This window comes from Macrotis lagotis, chromosome 5 (assembly GCF_037893015.1).
Source record: "Macrotis lagotis isolate mMagLag1 chromosome 5, bilby.v1.9.chrom.fasta, whole genome shotgun sequence".
NCBI classification, from domain to species: Eukaryota; Metazoa; Chordata; class Mammalia; order Peramelemorphia; family Peramelidae; genus Macrotis; species Macrotis lagotis.
In genome coordinates, this window is record NC_133662.1 from 215,268,567 (window position 1) to 215,291,237 (window position 22,671).

The 22,671-nt window shown below is 42.5% G+C and overlaps 2 protein-coding genes across 3 annotated transcripts; one reads left to right on the forward strand and one right to left on the reverse strand.

The window, feature by feature from the left end:
* The first annotated feature begins 2,012 nt into the window (after positions 1–2,012).
* On the forward strand, positions 2,013–10,571 carry CIMAP3 (ciliary microtubule associated protein 3). Of its 2 annotated transcripts, XR_012468666.1 has the most exons (7): positions 2,013–2,178; positions 2,444–2,586; positions 3,536–3,634; positions 5,562–5,695; positions 6,485–6,602; positions 7,096–7,218; positions 9,663–10,571. XR_012468666.1 is itself a non-coding variant. In XM_074188411.1 (6 exons), the coding sequence occupies exons 1-6, from the start codon at positions 2,154–2,156 to the stop codon at positions 7,162–7,164; spliced, it is 588 nt and encodes a 195-aa protein (XP_074044512.1). In that variant the 5' UTR covers positions 2,015–2,153; the 3' UTR covers positions 7,165–7,314. The 2 variants fall into 2 exon arrangements, 1 of the variants encoding a protein (XP_074044512.1); XM_074188411.1 differs by lacking the exon at positions 9,663–10,571 and having other exon boundaries at positions 2,015–2,178; positions 7,096–7,314.
* LOC141488386 (acidic mammalian chitinase-like) lies at positions 9,121–21,020 on the reverse strand. Its single transcript, XM_074188410.1, has 9 exons — positions 20,902–21,020; positions 18,801–18,857; positions 17,649–17,814; positions 17,375–17,499; positions 15,459–15,582; positions 14,934–15,116; positions 12,841–12,957; positions 11,846–11,984; positions 9,121–9,986 (listed from the first exon to the last, which is right to left on the reverse strand). Exons 1-9 carry the CDS (start codon positions 20,979–20,981, stop codon positions 9,658–9,660), a joined length of 1,320 nt encoding a protein of 439 aa, XP_074044511.1. The 5' UTR covers positions 20,982–21,020; the 3' UTR covers positions 9,121–9,657.
* Between the last annotated feature and the right edge of the window lie 1,651 nt (positions 21,021–22,671).

A 22,671-nucleotide genomic window follows, 5' to 3' on the forward strand; every position in this document is an offset into this window, starting at 1 on the left:
GAAGTTGGAAGCAAGATTTGGCCATTTAATGTTTACATAGGGTGAGAGTGAGTTAAGAGTCAGAGAGACGAGAAAGGGGGCGATTTCATATTGGCTTAGCACTGTACTACCCAACAGAGGGCATCACTAATGATGCCCCAGCCCCTGTCCATTATCTCTGCCCACCTCCCAACCCCAGAGCCTCACTGAATCAAACACTTGGTCCCTCGGGTCAAGTCGAGGATAATACTGAAAAAAAATGGAAAGATGTTGATGCTTTCAGTAGCAGTAGGAAAGTTTGGAAGGGAGGGTGTTACTCATTTGTCTCCAACTCTTCATGACCTCATTTAGGGTTTTTAAAGCAAAAATACTGAAATGGTTGGCAGTTTTCTTCTTCAGCTCATTTGACAGATGAGGAAACTGAGGCAAAGAGGGTGAAGTATCTTACCCAGAATCACACAGTTTGAACTTAGGGCTTCTAGACTCCAGGCCTAGCACTCTGTATACTATACTCACCTAACTGGTCCAAGAAAGGAGGATGAGTTTAGAGCAAAAGATAATGTTTAATTTTAGACATTGCATCTAAAAGGTGTCTCCAAGACATCCAGTCTGAAATGTCCAATAGGCAATTGATCATGAAAGACTGAAGCTGGAGATATGGGTGCTGTATATATAGATCTAGGAGTCATTTTCTTAAGAAATGATAGCCAAGGGGGAAGCTAGGTGGTACAGTGTATAGAGCACCAGCCTTGAAGTCAGTAGGACCTGAGTTCAAATTTGACCTCAGACAATTACCTAGCTGTGTGATCTTGAGCAAGTCACTTAACCCCATTGCCTTGCCAAAAAAAACCCCTCAAAAAATAAATTTTAAAAAAATGATAGCCAAATCCATAGGAGGTGGTGAGTGAAGAGAGTATAGAGGAGGAAAAGAGACTAAAAACAGAATTTGGGGGACTCATTACAGTTAGAGAACTTGATTGAAATGACGAGCCAAGCAAAAGAGACTGAAGAAAAGTGATCGCCCAGAAAAAAATACAGGAAAGAATGGTATCTAGAAAAAAGAGGAGGGGGCGAAGAGATTTGATTTATTAAGAGGAAGACCTTTGTGGGGTCTTTTCCATCAAGTTGTCTGCCATCCATATATAAGAATGCCTAGAGATTCTTCCAAAAATGAAAAAGAAATACCTTACTGAATTCTTTTATATTCCTTCATTAAAACAATGGTTATTCTTATCTTACTAAATTCCGAATAAAATGGAGAGGAGACGGAAAAGACCATAGATGAAATGATAGATTCGCTGCTATGTTCTCTTTCCGCAAGGACCCCCTTGCTTTCCTCTTTTGTAGAGAACACCAGAGTGACTTTCATTTTTCCAAATAGTGGGGAAAGCTCATGTCATTCGGTTACAGAAGCCAAAACAACACACACGCACACACACACACACACACACACACACACACACACACACACACAGACACACAGACACACACACACACAGACACACACACACACACACACACACACACACACACACACACACACACACACACACACACACACACACACACACACACACACTGCCAAGTGTTTCGAGACTAAATGTAAAAACTGAATCGCATCCACCTTTTCCAGATATGAAATCTGGTGCTTTTCAGCATCAGAGATGAATTTTATTCTCCCTCATAGCCCCAGGACGAGGGGAGGGAAAGCCACAGAACTTCTTTGCCCGCCGGCGCGAGGCTCCGCGCGCTCCGCTGCTAGCTCTGTTCTGTGGGCGCGAGGCTCTGCGCGCTCCGCTGCTAGCTCTGTTCTGTGGGCGCGAGGCTCTGCGCGCTCCGCTGCTAGCTCTGTTCTGCCGGCGCGAGGCTCCGCGCGCTCCGCTGCTAGCTCTGTTCTGCGGGCGCGAGGCTCCGCGCGCTCCGCTGCTAGCTCTGTTCTGCCGGCGCGAGGCTCTGCGCGCTCCGCTGCTAGCTCTGTTCTGCCGGCGCGAGGCTCCGCGCGCTCCGCTGCTAGCTCTGTTCTGCGGGCGCGAGGCTCCGCGCGCTCCGCTGCTAGCTCTGTTCTGCCGGCGCCGCCCAGTTCCACCAAGCGGTAACCGGGCCCCGCGCTCTCCGCCCTGGGCCGCCCTCTCCTTCGGTTGCCCTGGAGACCCGTTGTACACATAGCTAGCGACATGAACTGGGAATGGGACATTTCAGGTCTGTCGGGGTGTCCTTGACCAGCTGTCGGACTGGAGAGCGGGGGTGCTGGGGGCCAGAGAGACGAGAAAGGGGGCGAAGGCTTTGATTTCATATTGGCTTAGCACTGCACTACCCAACAGAGGGCATCACTCGTGATGCCCCGGCCCCCGGCCATTATCTCTGCCCGCCTCCCAACCCCAGAGCCTCACTGAATCAAACACTCGGTCCCTCGGGTACAAAGTCTCTCTGTAATCGGATATGTCTGCTCTTTTTTGATCTTTAGAAGCTCAGCTGAAATATTGTTTTGGATCGTGCCAGACGAAGAAAATCTTCCCCTTCCATTACCCTCCAAACAGACTCGGTAATGCGTATGTGCCCCTTAGAGGGGCGCCTCACAGAGGACCTGGATGCTACAACAGCCACGAAGTGAGTAGCCAGTCACAAACCTTGCACTCTTTGGTTCCTCAGATTTGTATGATCCAGGGTGTCACTGGAAGAAAGCTTCCCATACCTGATCCCGACCAATCGAATATCCCATCAGTTATTTGTTTAATGAATTCCCTCCTCCTCGAAACGATACTGTGTTCGGAGCCTCCCCCCATTCCCAGGGTTAATGCTATGAAGGGATCATTCGTGGGGGAGCCGTGATCATCCCTAGTCCGTTCCCTTTCTTTCCACTTCCCTCCCAATAGCCGTGTGCTCTCACCCTCTTTGAGAGGATTTTCTAAAACAACCTTACTACAAATATACCAAATAATTCTATGGGCTGAACTTCTTCCTCCAATAGAATTGCATTTCTGGCCAAAACCCACTCATTTCTTTCTCTTGTAACCCTGACCTCCCTCACAAGCTGCCCCAACAGCCTCAAGAAAAGCCAACAAGCCAACATTTGCCCCGCACAGGTCTTTGGAATGAATTTTTTAGGCATCTAATCTATGAAATTCCCCAGATACGGGCAACTAGGTAGCTTTCTTATAGCAGGCTGTAACTGCTTTCACCACAAAAGTTCCTGGGGAAGGGTTCCAAAAGGTTAAAGGGTTGGGGGACCAGGGAATGGTAGTGTGCTGGTTTGTGATCTGAATAGTATCTTTGCACTCAAAATTCTTATAAATTCAATTGTACAATCTACAAAAGGATCCTTGTACAGGTTAGAATCATAAATAAAGAGGTGTAAAAAGACATTAGAAATCATTTGTTCAACCTTCATCAGCAAATTCCAAATCCAGATGTTTTTCTAGGACTCCACGTTGTTAGTTGTAATGGATGATAATGGAAGAGTGGAAAATGAAAGAGGATCCCATGTTCATTGATAATGGGGTAAACTGTTTGGCAGGACTGCTTCCTAATTGTCTTTTTTGCATGTATAAACTTATAGAGGAATTGTGTGCAATTCAACCTTATTAATACTCCTATGAGTAATAAGGGATATATCATTGGATCCAGGACAAGCCAACGATTTAAAACAAGTCGTAAGGTAAGTGACAATTTTATATACTTTGATTTAGATCATCCATGCATCCACAGTACATTGTGTGTTCCTTGAGAGAGAGGGGGCTCTTTGTGCCTTTGTCTTCCAGGTACTATACTAACACAGGACCTATTGAATAAATGTTTAGTGACTAGATTTGACTTGTTTCTCTCTCTCTCTCTCTCTCTCTCTCTCTCTCTCTCTCTCTCTCTCTCTCTCTCTCTCTCTCTCTCTCTCTCTCTCTCTCTCATATATATATATATATATATATATATGTATGTATACACATATGTATGAATACATATGTATGAGAGATAGAGAAAGAAGGGAGGACAAAGAAAAGAAAGATAGAGGTTGGTTGGTTTTAGTGGGGGGGAGAGGGACAAGCATATTTGATGATGAAAGAGCTGAATCCGGGTTCTGGTGATGGTAAAATAATGACAATAACAATAAACCCTCTTTTTAGAGGACTTTCAGATTCATAAGCACCCTTGTCAAGTGTAGGTAGCACAGATGCATTATGATCTCCATCTTAATATGAAGAAACTGAAACATGGATTTAGTGATTCACCAAGGGTCACACAGCTAATAAGCATCAGAGCCAGGATTGATACTCTTTTGCTTAATGTTGTTCAAAATGACACTCCCTTGCCTTCCACCAATACAACCTACTCTTAGAACAGATAGGACATCTGTAATATCTCAGGTAGCACATCGGATGGAGGGAACACCAGGTCTAGAGACAGGAAGACTCATCTTTCTGAGATCAAAACTGGTCTCAGACACTTCTTAGCTATGTGACCCTGGGCAAATCATTATTAACCCTGTTTGTCTCAGTTCCTCCTTTGCAAAATGAACTGGAGAAGACAATGGAAGACCATTCCAGTATCTTGGCCAAGAAAACCCCAAATAGGAATATGAAGAATTGGAAACAACCAAAAAACAATTTTGTGTGGGGCAGCTATGCCAAGTTCAAACCCGGACTTACTGGCTATATGACCCTGGGCAAGTCACTTAACCCTGTTTGTTTGTGTCCTCATCTATAAAATAAACTAGAGAAGAAAATGGTCAGCCATTCTAATATCTTTGCCCAAAAATACTGGTCCCAGTATCTGGGTTCAGAGGGTCATGAAGAGCTGGCTACGACTGAACAACAGCTGCTCAAACTGGCACATGTACTGCCTTGCTTTATTATCCAGCCAGATAGTGAAATGTCTGAGATGTTCACCTTGACAGCATACTGCTGAAGTTATCAGCCTATCTTTGTGTGAGGTTCTCTTCCACATTTGAAGGGTATTCATGGACATATTAAACAGCTCTTGCCTGGGTCCTAAATTTATTGATCACTGATATGAAGTATTACTCAGAAATGTAAAAAATTGGAAAACTACTCTTTTCCTGTCCTACCACTACTACTACTACTAGTAGTCCTTGGGTATTGAAGAGGACACACATCAATCAATCAAATATTGGAAGTATGAATTGCACAGTTATGTTTATGCTGTGCAAGGTGTCCTCCTCACTTCCTTTACCAGAATTGTTCCACCCCACGACCTGATTGATAGGAAAAGCAAGTACTGGAGATGATCTGGTGCTGTGGGAGTCTCTTGGCCTTAAACTGGTTTGGATTCTTCCATTATCAGTAAAGCACCCCAACACTTCATTCTTGCAAAATAGGTATTATCATGTGCTATTTGGTGACCGAATTCAATGACCCACTATATCCTAACTTGTCTCTCAATGGACTAATCATGAGTCCTTCTTCTCATACTTTCCTAGATTTCTCTTCCTCCCATATCAGGCACACCCCAACACCTGCCAAGCACCAGCATATGATATTTCCCCTCCTTCCCCAACCACCACCACTGAAAATCTGTGTAGCCTAAGTTTGAATAAATAAAATATATTTATTGACTCTATTTTCTGTAAATAGGATGCGAAGCTCAGTCCACTTAAAAAGGAGACCCAGAAAATGAAGCCCTCTTGTGTTCTTCCTCCTTATGCTCCATTTAACACCATCTCATCTCGCTTTAATGAGAGACCCTCAGACTCATCATATTTCCCTGGGTATGACAAATCTTTGATTTTCTTTCGCATCTCTACAGCAGAGCAGCAAGGAAAGAAGTCAGCCAGGGATGGTCAAACTATGTCAGAGTTAGTGTTCCCAGAGAAAACATGAAAGATTAACTTCCTGAGATGAAAAAATGTACCACCGATGGCATCATAGTTCTGCCGGAGAGAGCTGGCTTGGATATTCCTAAGTCCTGTTCCTCAAGGAATAAGTGATATTGCTAATTTTAGTGGGCCTCTGAACTTGGCAGTTTTTGAACTTTTTTGTTTCCCTTTGCAAATCTGATTGAAACCCATGGACCCCTTTTCAGAATCATGTTCTTAAATGTATAAAATAAAATGTATAGGGTTACAAGAAAAGCAATTAGTTTAAAACAGTTAATGAAATATGTATGCATATATGTATACATGTATGTATAAATTTTCTTATTTAAAGTGCATTGACCTTAGGTTAAGAACCCCTGTTGAATCATAGATTTTCAGGCAGAACTACGTAACTTCATCTTAAATACATGCCTTTAGTCAGATATTTGCAATCTTGTGTTTTTCCATTTAGTAAAGAATAGTCATAGAGATGTCTTGTTCTGGGGACCCTGGAACTAGGGAAGGCAAGATAGTGCATCTTAACTTTGAGCATTCAGGAAATATCTAGGTAAAGATCCTTCTCACCCAAACAGGAAATGAATCAATCAAGTTTTCCCCAACAGTCAAGAGTCCCAGGCATTCTGCATAGGTCTTCATAGGTGAAAACAAAAAACTTAGAAAAGGTTGAATTTGTCCCCCTAGACCTGGAACCTACTATCCAAAGATGCAACAATGCCGGAAAGTCACTTGGCCCATGAAATTTGGGTCTCCAGATTGGGCTCAAGTGCCATCTCTAAAGAAAAGGACCCTAAAAACTGAGGTACGAATTAGAGAGATGACCATTCATTTAATAGACTCTTTTTAAGTATGAGCATCATCATGGTGAGTTTATGGGCAATATTTGCCTACCCTCAAGGAGTTTAGAGTCCACTTTCCAGAAAAATATGTCAAGAGTTAGATGATCTCCGAACACACACACACACACACACACACACACACACACACACTCCAAATTCATGATCTGAGTACAAATATAAGGCAACTAGAGAATAACTCTTAAGAAAACATATAAATGGCTATTATTTGGTGAATTATAGTCTCCATCCCTAAGTGATGAGGGAATCAGATTGGGAGAAATATTATTGTAGACCATGTAAAATATAAAGCTATGTTTATAATTTTTCATTAGAGTAATTATCCAATCCCCAGGTAGCCATAAGAACTAAGGAAAGAGGACATAGTCTCCCCAGACTACTGGGGAGGGGAACATAACTTTGAATGTATGATACTCACCAGCATCATTTTCATTACAGTTGATAACAGACAGAGAATTCAAGCTACATCGGAACCGAGTTGCCTACCTAAGCCTGTATTACAGCTGAGAGATGTTTCTGACATCTTCATTCCCCTGATTCACCTAACTTTAACTCCATGAGGCAAGCTACCCCTGTTACCCTCTTGTTCGCCAAGGTTGAGCCCTAGGCGGGGAGTGGTTCATTCTAAGTTCCAAAATAGTATTCCTTTAAAACTCAGTGTTGTCTTCATGTGCGAGTTTGTTATGTGTTCTCAAATATATGAGCTTGGTGATCCTTACTGTGAGATCCCTAGGATGGCTTTAGCACAAACGAATAGTCACTCTCAGCATCCCACCCCAGTGAGGTCAACAGAATCCTAGATTTAGCTCTGAAAGGAGTCATATAAAGGTCATTAGTCCAACCCTCTTATTTTACAGATGAGAAAAACAAGGTTAAATCACTTGCTTAAGATCATCCAGGTATTCAGGGATAAAACCCAGATTGAAATCCAGATTCTCTACTTTTCAATGCAGCAGCATTCATAGTGTACCATAACAGGTCCCCCTCCATTCCATTTTGTCACCAAGCAGTGCAAGAAATAAGGAGTGAATATAGAGGTCATATTTTTTAATTCCCCAAGAGAAAGGGTCAGGGTCTGAGTATCTGGAAAGTCCAAAGTAGGTCTTTTCTAGGCCCAGGTCCCCTCTAGGTACAGGAGTGAAATTTTACTGGATTTATTAGGATGTCTTGGGTTTTTTTTTTTAAATCACTCTAGATCACTGCAGCATGGACTTGCTCGGTGGAGTTTTGGGTTTCTCTAGGAGTATGTCAAGAGCCCTAAAACCAATCATTATCCTCCCCACCCCACCAAGGGTCTTCTAGTGCTAGTCTTAGTCTGAAGACCATATCCCAAGGCTGCTAACTACTCCATGGACCAGCATCCTGAGAAGCCCCCCAGGTTCATTTTGGCAGGTACTCAGCAGGTCTCTGAAGTCATTTAGGGAAATAAACCAAGCTGTTGAAGAATTTTTTTGCTACCAAAATTAATGTGAATCTCTCCATGGACAAGTGGACCATGCCAAACTCTTTACTAAACAAACCTCCATGACATAGTAGGGAGGCACAGGGACAAGAAAACTAGGTAGGAAGAGAATCTTGTTTTCAAATTCTAACTCTGCTGTAAGTCACTTTTTTAAGTTTCCTCAAATTGAGAAGGTGTACTGGATGAGCTCTGAAGTCCCTAATGGCTCTCTAACCTATGGTCTGATGCCTTCAGGATGCACAGTCTGGGTGTTCTGTTTTACTCATAAAAGTAAAGATCCTATATCGTCCTATATCTGATATTTTGTTATTATAGATGACTTTGGTAGGGGAGCATCTGAGGAGCCATTGGTGATTATAGGAAAGCCATTGGCTTTTTTCTCTTAAGTGTAGTCCCTGACAAGTTCCTGGGATAGAGATGGGTCTGATTAACTGTCCTTTCAGAGCTGACTGATTGTGAGGAAGCCAGAGGTAGAGGAAAATTCTGCTACTAGAGAAGCAGCTTCATTGACTTAAGGGTCAAGGCTTGTGAGAGAGAAATGAGAGACAGGCGAATGCAGCTAGAAAGACCCCAGTGGCAAATTAAATAAGAGAACTGAGATATTCATCAAGATAATTGAGTACCACCCTGCACCCCTTCCCCTCCCTCTCATACAAGCCCACCATATTTTGATCTCACTTGACATGATAGCATGATGACTATTACCTTGGCCAGAAATTATGACATTATTCTAAATGAAATAGGAATATCTCCCCTTTCATCTGCTTGCATCTAGGGACATGCATTGAGGGGGGCCTCTCACTTCTCCCTGTTAAATTAGCAAATGTTTAATAGAATACCTTCTACAATAAGAGTCTATTCTCTAAGACTCAAGTTTGATCTGGGTGAAATTTCCCAATTCTTTTCCCCAGGGAAGAACCAGGGTTCTCATTTTACAATTGACTCTTATAAAAAAATAATTCTTCAAAATGCAGAAAGCAAATTATTGAGCTGTGGTCAATTTATTTCAAATTTTCACTGAACACAAAATACCAGTCTCTGCACCAATCAAGGATTGACATTTTCCAAGCTGTTACAAAATCAGTTGTCCTTGAAATAAGGCCATAACATTAGAAAGTTTCCCTACCTAGGGAGTAAGCTGCTATTTAGACAACTACTAAGCATTTAAATGGATAAGTAGTTTATTAAATTACTCCAATGATGTTTATCTCATTGATTTCCTTTGATATTAGAAGTTGGGAACAGCCCTAAGGATGGATGCTGGGTGGGCCCCTGGTGGTCATGAAAAGACAGGGGTGGGAGTTGACATAAGCAGGCTTCTATGGATGAGCTAAGATCCCACAATGAATAGATCACAGATCATGGATGTTTGGGAGGATATCTATGGGAACCTTTTATATGCCTGATACAACTAGAATCTGTAGAATTCAAGAATCAATTACAAAACAAATCTGCCTTCAAAAAACTCTCCATTGAGTGGGACTTGGGGGAGGGGTGGGGCATAGCCAGAAGTCTTTTTAACAGTCTTACTCTTTATTTTAAGGCCAGTCACAACACTTGCAGCTCTCCTTAAAGACCAAGCCCTGGGCACACTGGAAATGGAAGGTGTTGCCTCCAGCACACTGGTAGAACTTAGTATTATTTTCAGGATCTATGTAGATGCCATCTGCCTTTCCAGCACAGAAACCACCATCTCCTCCAGTTCCTCCACCACTGCCTCCATCACCACCTCCACCACTGCCTCCATCACCACCTCCACCACTGCCTCCATCACCCCCTCCTCCACTACCCCCTTGGTTGGAGCAGAAGCTTGGACTTCTAGGTGCTGGGAACAGGTCAGTCAAGGTTTTACTGGCTGGAGTACACTCTATGAGAAGAAAAGAAACAAGTGAGATGAATCACATATGGAGTAGGGGAGTCTTTTCTCTATTTACATATGGGTTCAAAAGCCAATAGACCTTCATCCTGGCCAACTACACGAGGATTCAAATCCCTGGGAGATTAACCTTGAGATTCAGACTCTAGTTAAGCCTGGAAAGGATGCATCCAAGCTGGCAAATACCAACTGGAAACTACCACAAAAACCAGTGGGAGAGTCAGCTGTGGTTACGTAGAGTGACCTCAAGACCCTATCCAGTTGGGTGTGTTCCATTGGGGCAAAGAAGAAATTAGAAAAACATGGAAGAGTTGGATTTGGGAGAAGGGGGGACAGATAATAAATACATGAATTTTTGCAAACAATCCAAAAATTCACATTGGCTGTGGCTAGCTTTCCACTTTGCTCCCACTAAGGTACTCATGGGGTACTCCTAACTGGTAACCCTCAGAGAATCATTCCCATCACAGTAATCACATTGCCCATCATGCACCATATAAGATCCCTTCTGAACACCAGCCTTCAACAAGAAACAATGGTCCAGTAGCAAGCACCCTACCCTAAAGATCTGTCTACCCCTTTACCAATGTGTGTCTGGGCAAATCCTTTAACCTTTGGGGACTCAGTTGCATATATATATATATATATATATATATATATATATATATATATATATATATATATATGTAAAATAGGAGTATTAACGCATTACACGTCTTGAAGGCAGGGTCTAGAATCAATGATTCTTTTTGTTTTATTTTTTGTTTTTAGGTTTTTGCAAGGCAAATGGGGTTCAGTGGCTTGCCCAAGGCCACACAGCTAGGCAATTATTAAATGTCTGAGACCGGATTTGAACCCAGGTACTCCTGACTCCAGGGCCGGTGCTTTGTCCACTTTGCCACCTAGCTGCCCCTAGAATCAATGATTCTTAAGAGAGTCTCCACCCCAGCTCTAGAAGGTTTGACCCTATGAAATAACCAAAGGTGGGGAAGCAACCAGCTTCTGAGTTTGCAACAAAGTCGATAAAATATCCTGTAAAAGTGCTCTGATTCTGGGATGTAATGGAGAGAACACTGGATTCGAGGTCACAAATTAAGAATCTGACACCACTCCAATGACCTTGGAAAATTTACAACATCTCTGAGATAATTTCTGTATTTGTAAAAGGGTAATGCTTGTTTTGTTCCTCTCAAAAAGATCTGGAGAAAAGCATTTTGTAAAGTTAAATGATAATGCATGAAAGATGTTACATAATTACCTCTGCCTCCAGAGCAGAGAGGTCCCAGGAACATAGAGTAGCTTTAAACTGAACTATACCTCTCAAATCCCAAAGGTAGTGTCTTGGTTCCTCACTTCCAAATCTGTAGTGATAAACTAATGAACCCTTTTATTTGTGGATCCATGGATCAGTCACCCCTAGCAAAGAGGGATCAGCATAGGGGAAAGAATACTGGATTTGGGGTCAAGAAGGATGGCTTTGAATCCCAGCATTTCTGTCTGGGTAACTGAGCAAATCTATTAAAATCTCTGGGTTTGAGCTTTCTGGATTGTGTAAAAAAGGATTAGAATAGTTGGCTTCTAAAGTCCCTTCTAGCTTTATCATCATGGTCTTTGAGTTATAACTACCTTCAGGACCAAGGCCCAGCCAAAATTCTCTTAGAGAAGGAAGGCTCAACACCCTAGTAGGTTTCTTTTACTCAATCTCTTCTTGCTTGGTGAATTTAGCACTTGTCGAGTCATCTACTTCTCTTGAGCAACCTTGGCTTCTTGAGCTGATGCCCCAGAGTGTACCCCTAATACTCCCAAACCTGCCCTGCCACTTGGGGTAGGGTTACCCAGTATTGAGTTACCTCCTGACAGCCCCAGGAGAGACCGAAGTTTGCTTATGAGTGGATGTTTGCCCTCATTGCAGAAAGTCCCTGCGAAATCATCAAGGTCAATGGCCCAAACCATAGCACCTCCAAATTGGTTCTGTTTGACAAAATCCACCTGTGAAGAAAGAAGAAAAAACCTTAGCAATTAGTCCCTGGGGGGGTGTCTTTCCCTCAGGTGAATTATTCTCATCAAAAACTCGGGTAAATGTTTAACATGAATATATACAAGTAGGGCCTATGTTAGATTGCTTTCTGGGGATGGGGGGAGGCAGAGAAGGGAGGAAGGAAGAAAAATGTAAAACTGAAAACTTTACAGAAAAATGATTGTTGAAAGCTACTGTTTGATGTAGTTGGAAAAATAAATTTTAAGAAAGGTTAAAAAAAAGTTTGATGTGAGGGGAGATTGATGGGGAGAGAAAACCCACAGATGGGTTCACCCCAGTGACTTAGCATAGGGATTCTCCCAATACGATCAGTAAATCTTATCAACTGCCTCATGGCTGAGTTTGATCCCAAGCAGCCTTGCCAGTTTTAGCTCCTGAGGACAGTTTCTCTTCCTTTTTGACAATTCTGTGATTGATAAAGGAAAGCAGATAGATATATTAGGTCAACTTTGTCCCACCAAGAGCTGCCTTCAATTGAAATTCAGATAAGGTCAGTTTTAAGGACATAAGAATATGAGCTTTGGGGTGCAAGAAGCAAGAGTGCTTAGAACAGTGTCTTGAATGTTTTGGGTATTTAATGAATCGAATCTAATTGCATTGAACTGAAATGTTACTCCTCTGCTTGGCTTGAAGAGAATATTCATCATGGGTTTGATCTGCTCCTACTTTCCCTACATATTAACAGTCATTGACCTCAAGTATTAACAGGTGCTCACTGGGGTGTGGAGGGGGATGAGAAGGTGTTGGGAAAGACCCTGTTTTCCTAGGATTGGGAAGCAGGAAATCATCTTTGCCTTCAATTCTTACCTTATACTCATAGCTTTTCACATTATCAAAGCCAATCCATTCACTGCCTTTGTAGGCATAGGGGACTTTCTGGTCATCAATCCAAGAAGTTGTTGCATCTTTTAAAAATGTGCAGATCTGGGGGGAAATGGGGATAACAGGGAATCAATCACCATCTTTTGTCTCTGTTTCACTCTGATTCTGTCTCTCTGTGTGTATCTCCTTACTCTGGCTCTCTGTCTCTGTCTTTCTGTCTCTGTCTCTGTCTCTGTCTCTCTGTCTCTCTGTCTCTCTCTCTCCCTCTCTGTCTGTCTCTGCCTCTGTCTATCTGTCTCTCTGTCTCTCTGGTCTCTTATTACCTGCTGACAACATTTCCTTCCCAAGCCAAAAAAAAATTTACTCAGGTTTCCCCATGCTTAAAGAATCTTCCTTCAGGCTTATCATCTCCTCAAACTGTAATCTCTTTCACTGCTAAAATCTCATTCAACATCATCTACAATCCATACCATCACTTCCTGACCTCCCTGCAATACCAGTTCTTTCCTTTTCTTGACCCTTCAACATTTTACTTCTGGCTCTTTCTCTTCCTACCTGTTGATTAACTCCTTCTTGGCCTTTGCATTTTTTTCTTCCTCTTCTATCTCCATAAGGATGTGTCCCCCAAGGTCTGTCCTAGACTCCTTTTCCATTTCTTCTCTCTTCTCCATTGGTATTCTCATCTGTTCTCCTGCATTTGATTATCATCTCCACTCAGATCACTACCAACTCTGTGTATCTAGGTCTTCCTTAATTCCTGTCTAGCATCTCCACTCACATGCTATATACACCTCTTTTTTGGATAGATTACCAGTCTTTCAAACTTATATCTAAAACATATTTGTCCTTCCTCCTCAAATTCATATGTCTACTAATGCCACTACCATCCACCCTCCAGTTACTCCATCCAATAAATCACCAAGAACTAACAATTTTACCTGCAGAATCTATCATTGATTCCCCCTCTTCTATCTATTCATATTGGTATCTTCCATGTTGAGAGCATAATTAATGGATTAAGGTCCCTTCAGCTTTGAGGCTCTGATCCTATGTGCACCCCAATATGGAGATGCTTCACCCCTCCTCAGATTTTCCCAGCACACTCTCACCTTTTTACCATCCCATCCCACCTTGAATAATATATGTGTGTTTTTGTCTTATTGACCCACCTATAAAATGTAAATTCCTTGAGAAAACTAACCACAGAAATCTTGACCACAAATCCTAGCACAGTTTAACAATAGTTACTTAAAATATTTTTTATTTTAGGATTTGTTTTTGCAAGGCAATAGGGTTAAGTGACTTGCCCAAGGCCACACAGCAAGGTAATTATTAAGTATCTGAGGCCAGATTTGAACTCAGGTCCTCCTGACTCCAGGACCTGTGCTCTGTCCACTGCACCACCTAGCCGCCCCATAAATATTTCTTGATTTAATAAGTTGCCATGTACACGGTGCTTCAAATTTTATGAAGTACTCTACACAGAATATCCTATTAAGTTCTTTGTTTCCTTATGAGATAGATGCCATCATAAATCATCTCTGGGTTACAGAAGAGGAAACAAAGGCATCAAAGAGTCAAGTTACTTGCCCAGGATCACACAGTAAATATCCCTTAAGTTGGATTTGAATTCAGATCTTTCTGACTCAAGTCAGCTCTATCCATTATACCATCTACCTGCCTCTGAAAAATGATTCCACAGCTTCAAGTCACATTAGTCACCAAAAAAAGTTTAAAACTTGATAGAAACTAGGCAACAGGCAAATGTTTCAGCCCATTTCCCTAACCAAGAGACTATATTGTTGTAAACCTTCTGAGGGAAACCTTGTTATGTTTACATGATTGTGGATAAATTCACCATCCCCAACATAGGAACACCTCTGGGGTAGCCAGAAGAAAAACTTCAAGCACAATGTGAATATAGTTGAAAATCTAGTCATTCTCTTCTTCAGGTTTTCTAATGCTCAAGATTGTATTTTTCCAGAACCCGGGCAAAGAAGGTCATGGAATGAGTTAGGTGGTATATATTTGAGAATGAATTTTTTTAGCCTTTTTTGTAAGCAATTTAAATGTACTACCTCATAATAAGCCCAGAAGCCAGCCTCACGTGTGTAAGGACCAGATGAGCCTGCTCCAGAGGCTGGGGCACAGACAGAGGTGTCAGAAGTGGTGAGCCGGAAGGTTCGTCCATAGGTAGGGAACCCCATGATAAGCTTCTCAGCTGGAACACCATTGTCTTTCCAGTACTTCATGGCAAATTCCTACAGAAGACAAAACAAAACATCAATTCCTATTGACAAAATGGCTAGTTCTATTTGACCCCCCAAATACCTTCAAACACACAAAACTCCCATGTGACTAGTGACTCATTTGGGGGGGAGTGGAATACAAAATTGTGATTTTATTGGTAGAAGGAACTCTTGGGAAGTTACAGATCTCATATCAGCAACGCTCTTTAAGTGCTTTATAGAGTTCTCTGGGGCACTGATGGGTTAAATGACATAGATAATATGTGTCAAAAGCAGGATTTGAACCAAGGTCTTCTTGACTCCAAGGCCAGCACTTTATCTACAGTGGTGTGCTTCCCCTTGGGCTTTTCTTACACAGTTGAAATAGCGGTTGTCTCCTTGGTCCTTGGATCCCACATGCAGGGGGCTGTTATGTCCTGTACATGTATCCCAACCACCATGGAAGTCATAGGTCATCACACTGATGAAGTCCAGGAGCCTGAAATGAGAGACATTCATCAAGCAGGAAGCCCAGAGAATCTATATATCTTCTGAAAAATTCAGGTGGGGAACCTTTGGAGTCAAAAAATCCATCTCCTAGAGGTCAGATGATTGGTCAGAGGACATGATCCCTTCCTAGCCTACCTAGCTTATCTAAGATGAACCTCAGATGACATAAATGCCATAACCAAATCTACAAGCATTGATTAAGTCTATAATGTTCCAGGCACTGTGCTAAGCAATAGAGATACAAAAAAGGCAAAAATATCCCTGCCCTCAGAGTCATAAACCTCAGGTCCAAAGTCTTCCCAATTGGTATAGAACTGGTTTAGACTCCACAAAGATGTGGGCTCTATCAGCATGGACTTTAAGGACAGGAGGTCACCTCCAAGAGATGTAGGATATGTTCTATCAATCAACAAGTATTTGTTAAGCAAAGAGCTAGGAGCAGGGGGTTCCAGTAAAAAGATGAAAAAATCCTTTTCAGTGAACTAACATTAAGGGTAGAGACAATATGTTCACATAAAAATATGAACAGTATATATAATACACTCGCATGCATATATATACATATAATTTGTAAATATACACGTGCATAATGCACACACACATAAAGCAGTTAATGGTTAAAGAGATAGAGAGGGAGACCACTACTAGTTACAATCGAGAAAAGTTTTATTCAAAAGATGGTACCTGAGCTGTCTCAGAGAAAAGAATTATATGAGTAAGGAGAAAATGCATTCCAGGCATAAGAAGGTAAGAAAGTATGGAGATGGGAGATGCACTATTGAGAAGAGTTTGACTAGATTGTAAAAAAGGGAGGGGGGGGGGGGGAATGTCCAAAGTTGTTGGAAAGATAGATTGGGTTTCTAGGTCTTTAAAAGGTCTTTAGCAGAGGATGAATCTTTTTTGAGCCACCCACCTATCTATCTGTGGGTATCTAGGAAGAGGCTTCTGTTCTGTGGTCCCCGGAAGGATGAACAGAGAATGAACATATGACCCATGTCTGGTGGGAAATATGACTGGTAGCCCATAATGGTATGAAGGTGAGGTTGCCTCTGCCTTTTCCCAAGCATTGACAAGAACATCCCATAGAAGTGAGATATCTGTCATGTGCAAGTTTTTTGGAGCTAGTATTCAGAAGCAAACTCCCTGAGGACCACAGAAACCAGAGGTTATAGGCTTGGCCAACACTGGGCCAATAACAAAAAGGCAATCATTCCTAAAGAGTATATATCAGAGAGGTTTTTAAGGAATTCTATGACATTGTGAAAACAGATAACTTTGAAAAACCTGAGAGCACTGATCAGTTCAGTGACCAACCACAATTCCAGATAATCTATAATGAAACATGCTGCCCATCTCTTGGCAGGGAAGTGAGAGACTCAGTTTACAGAATGAGATGGACAACTTTTGGACATGGTCCTTAAGGAGATTTACTTAATAAATTATACATATTTGTTTTTAAAGGGTTTGGGGGAGAGGAAATTAATGTTTGTTAATTGAAGATTTTTTTTTATTTTAAAAAACAACTATTCCCCTAGTCTTGGAGCAAGTTTATTCTCTTTCCAGGCCCCACTCAAACACAAGAGAATTTGAAAGGAACTGCCAAACCATTCAAGAACAACTGAACTCCAGAGTTTCTTCAACCTGCCCCTTCAGGAGAAAAACTTTAAAGAGACCCAACCCTCCACTCCCATATACAATTGGGAGCCAATCTACCACTCCCCCAAAATCTTGGAAGCCACTTTTCTAAAGTTTGAGATCACCAGGAGACACGCTGCACTTACTTTCCAATCTCTGCGATCTCATATCCTGCATCGATGGTGCCTTTCCCAGCAGACACAGCTGCGGTTATGAGCAGCCTGGGGAGTCCTGTTTCTTTGGCCTCTTGTTCAAAAAGCTCTAACATTTCCTAGAGAGAGGAGAAGAGCTGCTGAGAGGCTGTCCTCAGCCCTACTCTCCAACTGAGCCCAGCCCCCAGGCTTAAGCTCAAGAGAGCACAGGTCAAGGGCACCATCAGCTCCCCTGAGGGATACCTGGCTGCCCAGGCTCCATCCTCACCTTAATCAAGATGGTGAAACGCTGTTTGTCCTCAGGAGGGCTGCCCCGGGAGCCAGGGTATTCAAAGTCCAAATCAATTCCATCAAACCCATGGAGTCGGAGGAAATCAATGACTGAACAGATGAAGGTCTTGCGGTTGGCAGCGGAGGAGACCATGGTGGTGAATCTAGGAGGAGAGGTGTCTATTAAAGATGCTAACTGTGACATCAGAGGGAGCAGCAACAATAGCATCCACACTTAGGCATCCTGCTCATGGTCATCTGCAATAGCACGTATCCTTGCACACAGTTGTCCATTGGATTTTTACATAATGGATTTTTTTTTTTGGTATCAAAAATTTGGGGGTGTCAAACATAGCTTGCAAGCATAATGTTCTTGAATCAAATTAAAGCATAACTGGGAAATGCTTAACAAAATAAAGAAAAAGACAATAGAATATAAATAATATTAGTAAGTAGTTTTCTAAGTCAACATACAGCCTGCAAGGATCCTTACATTAGTAGTCTCCATGCCTTTTTGAGTTTGACACCATGCTTTAGTCCAGTCCCATTCATTTTAACAGGAGAAAAAAACCTGAAACCCTAGAGTCTAAGTCACTTGTTCAGAATCACAAGGGCTGGAATTTGAACTTGGTCCTCGGAATTTAAAGTCAGCACTATTTCCCCTGCACCCTAATCTTCCCAACCATGCCAGGCTCAGGTTAGTCAGAGTCCCTTGGTATTGTGATTATTCTCATTGCTGTTTTCAGCCCGGCAGATAACCCTACTAAATGTATGAGGTCCTGAAAAAACCCAAGTCCTTGTCCTAAAAGAGAGGGAGAGAGGGAAGAAGAGAGGGAGAGAGGGAGGAAAGGAGAAAAGAGGAAAGGAAGGAGAAAGGGAGGGAGAAATTAAGGGGAGGGGGAATAAGGTGGGGCAGGAAGGGAACATCTTAAGTAGGTCTTTTTTGAGACCAAAAAGTTTGAGAAATGCTGCTCTAAACCATAATCACCATGATTCCTCCCTGCAGCTGTCACTTTTATTTCATTCCCATTTCCAGTCATTGCTTGAATCCCAGGGGTTCCCCTCTCTCCTCCTAAGTACTCCTATTCTGCTTCTCCCCTTTACCCTACTCTCATTCTTCCTCCTTTCTAGGATTTGGGAAAGCTCTTACTTCTGGGTACCAAAGTTCCAGCCTCCAATGGCAAGCAGATTGACAAGATCTTTATTTCTGTGGGGGAAAAAACAAGCATATTTAAAGGAAGAATCACAGTGGCAGAATCTTGAGCACCCCCCACCCCATCCCACCATCATCCACCTGACTTCCCAGAAAAGGTACAATCTGGCCAAATCACAGCTCCTTGGCTAAAAAAAAAACAAACCCATCTCATTTCCCTGCTTATATTAGTCAGACTATCAGGTGTAGTTTTTAAGGAGGAAATCATCCTTGAATGTTCCTGCATCTGAATATCTCTCCAAAGGAGCTTTCTCATTGGATCTGAGGGTATTTTTAAAGTCTTCATTTTACTTGCGTTCTCTGCAGCCTTTGACACTATCCAGCACCCCCTTCTCCTATATACCAATCTCCTCTCCAGGCGTCTGTGACATTGTTCTCTTCAGGTTTTCCTTCCACCTGACAGTTCCTCCCCAGGCTCTTTTGCCAGATCTTCTTATAGGACACCTTGATTAACTTTAGCTGTCCCTCGAGGTTCTGTCCCGGGACCCCTTCTCCCTTTATACCATTCCACTTGGTGATCTCACCAGCACTCATAGATTCAATCTGTCCAACTCCAGCTTCTTTGCTGACTTTCAGTCTGACAACCCTCCAATGGACATTTCAAACAAAATGTCCTAAACTTATATTGTCTAAAACTGAATTTCCCTCAAAGCATCCTCTCTTCCAGAATATTTGTTCCAATCACTCAATCTTTGGCTCCTCACAGTTCTCTCTCCCTCCCTCTCTCCCTCCTTCTCTGTCTGTCTGTTTGCCTCTCTCTCTGTCTCTCTCTCTGTCTCTCTGTCTCTGTCTCTGTCTCTGTCTCTGTCTCTGTCTCTGTCTCTCTCTCTCTCTCTCTCTCACACACACACACACACACACGCTCATATTCAATCAGTTGCCAGGTCCTGTAGATTTTAACAACTTTTATTTACATTCCTTTCCCTGCCTCAAGTCTCTGCTCACTCCAGTTCATCTTCCATTCTACTTTAAAATGTATCTTCCTACTAAAGAACAGATCTGAGGGAGGCTAGGTGGAGCAGTGGATAAAGCACCAGCCCTGGAGTCAGGAGGACCTGGGCTCAAATCTGGCCTCAGACACTGAATAATTACCTAGCTGTGTGGCCTTGGGCAAGTCACTTAACCCCACTGCCTTGCAAAAACAAAAAAAACCCCAGATCTGATCCACTCCACCTTTCAATAAACACCATATTGTTGTTGCTCAATCATTCACTCCTATCCGATTTATTGTCACTCCACTTGGTATTTTCTTGATAAATATACTTGCATTATTTGGAATTTCCTTCTCTAGTTTCTCTTACAGATAAGGAAACTGAGGCAAACAGGATTAAGTGACTTGTCCAAGGTCACAGTGCTAGTGTCTGAGGCTGGATTTGAACTCAGGTCTTCCAATCCAGGTCTGGTGCTCTGTGCACCACCTGGCTGCCCCAGTGGTCAACTGTTATCTCCAGGATCAAATATAAATTTTTCTGTTTGGTTTTTAAAGCCCTCTGTAACCCCAGACCTTTTTAGCTTTTCTAGTCTTCTTTCCCTCCACATTCTCTGTGAAGTTTCACCAGCCTCCTTGCTGTTCCTCACACATACATTCTTATCTCCTGACTCCATGGATTTTCACCTAGAATCCCCTTGCCTAGAACTCTTCTCCTTCCTCTTCTCTGCCTCCCTGCTTCGATAACTTTCTTCAAATCTCAACCAAAATCTCCCTTTCTGCAAGAAGCCTTTTCCCATTCCACTTAATTACCCTTTCCTCTACTGATTATCTCCTTGCTTATAAATGGCCATTTTCATGTTCTCTCTCCCATTAATCTGAAAGCTTTTTGAGGGCAGGAATTGTCTTTTTACCTTTTTTTGTATCCCCAGATATGTTAGCCTTGTATCTGGTACCTGGTAGGCATTTAATAAGGCCTAAATGACTGATGGTCAGTCTAAGAGTCTCATAAGGTGATTTTGGACTATGAATTGGGGTCCAGACATCCATAGCACCCCATGCCACCCCTACCCTTCCCTTCTAGTGCTCTCCACACCCAATGCTACTGACTGTTGTTTCAGGGCTCGGAACTGTGGGTACAGGACGTCAATGTCATTCCACTCATAGGGAGCAATCTTGTTCTCGTTCATGGTGGCGAAGGCGTACACCAGGTGTGTGCACAAACATGGGTCCACATTCTTGGGGAAGAACTTGGCTGGTTCTGGCCGATACTGGGACCAGTTAGTAAAGTAGCATACGAGCTTGTAACCAGAGCCTGAGAGGATAAAGAAAGCAATTGTCAAAGCTCCGAAGGATCCTCCAACCAAAGGTAGCAGCTGAGATATTTTTCACCTTTACTTTTCTGTTATCTCTAGATTAAAAGATAAACTCGTCTAGTTGCCATTTGGAGTTCTGCACAATACAGCTCTTTGCAGGTTCCTTACTCGCTGTTCCCCATCCTACACCTGTGATTTCCTTCAGATTCACCTAGTGCTATTTCCTGGGGCAGTTTGACACTTACTAGCTGTGTGACCTTGAGCAAGTCACTTAACCCTGATTGCCTCACATCCAAAACCATCTCTAGTCATCCTGATCCATATCTAGACACAGACTCAGATGGCTCTGGAGGAGAAAGTGAGGCTGGTGACTTTGCACAGCGCCCCCCCCCACTCAAATCAGATTCATGTGCTTCTCAGAGCACCACCTCCCTGATGTCATGATCCTTTTTGAGAATGAAAGGCAAACAATAATAACAATAATTTCCTGGGACTCTCCTCCTTTTTAAATTCAACCAATAGAATCACAGAACTTCCAAGTTATAAGAGACCTGAGTTCATCCAGTCTAACCATTCCCTTGAGAGCAGCTCCTTTACAATGTTTCTTACAGTTGATGCAGAACTCACACACTATATTTCCCTTCAGAGGAGCCTATGGCTATCCCTCCTATTTGCTGCTTGATATACCTGAACCATCTCCCTACTCATCTTTGTCTCTTAGAATCACTTAGGCCTTTCACAGGTCTCCTCAAGGGCCCCCTTCCCACAAGAGATCTTTACGTTCTTAGGACTCTCTATCTCTCCAAAACCAATTTGTGTTATTTTGCCTATATTTTGCTATTCCTTCTTGGTCACCATGTTATTTCCCCCACAAGTAGAATGTATGCTCCTCAAGGGTAGGAACCATGTAGTTTTGGGCTTTGTATCCTCCATCACCTAACTCTGACAACTAATAGACCTCAATAAATGTTTGCTCAATTGAATTGAAATGTGTCCCCTGTACTTTGCTAGAAAATAATTGTTGAGTTGAATTGAGACTAATGGATTAGGGAATAGTATGAACCTTACCCAGTTGCAGCAAGAGAGCCAAGGCTGAAATTAAAAAAAAAAAAGAGCATCACAGATGGTCCCACCATCCATTCATAGTTCCCCAAGGTCCTCCAAAGAGACTTAGTTGGCAGGTGACCTGCAAACACCAGGTCAGGAGCCTAAGGAATTGCAAGGACTGAGGGTGCTTGTCAGCATCCATGGCCCTGTCCACTGCCCATTACACCATTCCTAGGTGCTTTTCTTCATCCTTTTAAGCTCTGAGCTATCATCAGTTCAATATGGAGTCCCCTTCATTCCACCCCCCCACCAGAACAATCCCCAAACATCCAAATAATTCTATGACTTACACACACACACACACACACACACACACACACACACACACACACACACACACATAGCAAAATAGCAAAATCTGGGGAAAAATAAAGAAGGTAAAGACATTGGGTAAGACTCACAGGCCCAGAGCAGCATCCTCCCCATTTTGCCTACACACCAGCCACTAAGTCCCAAG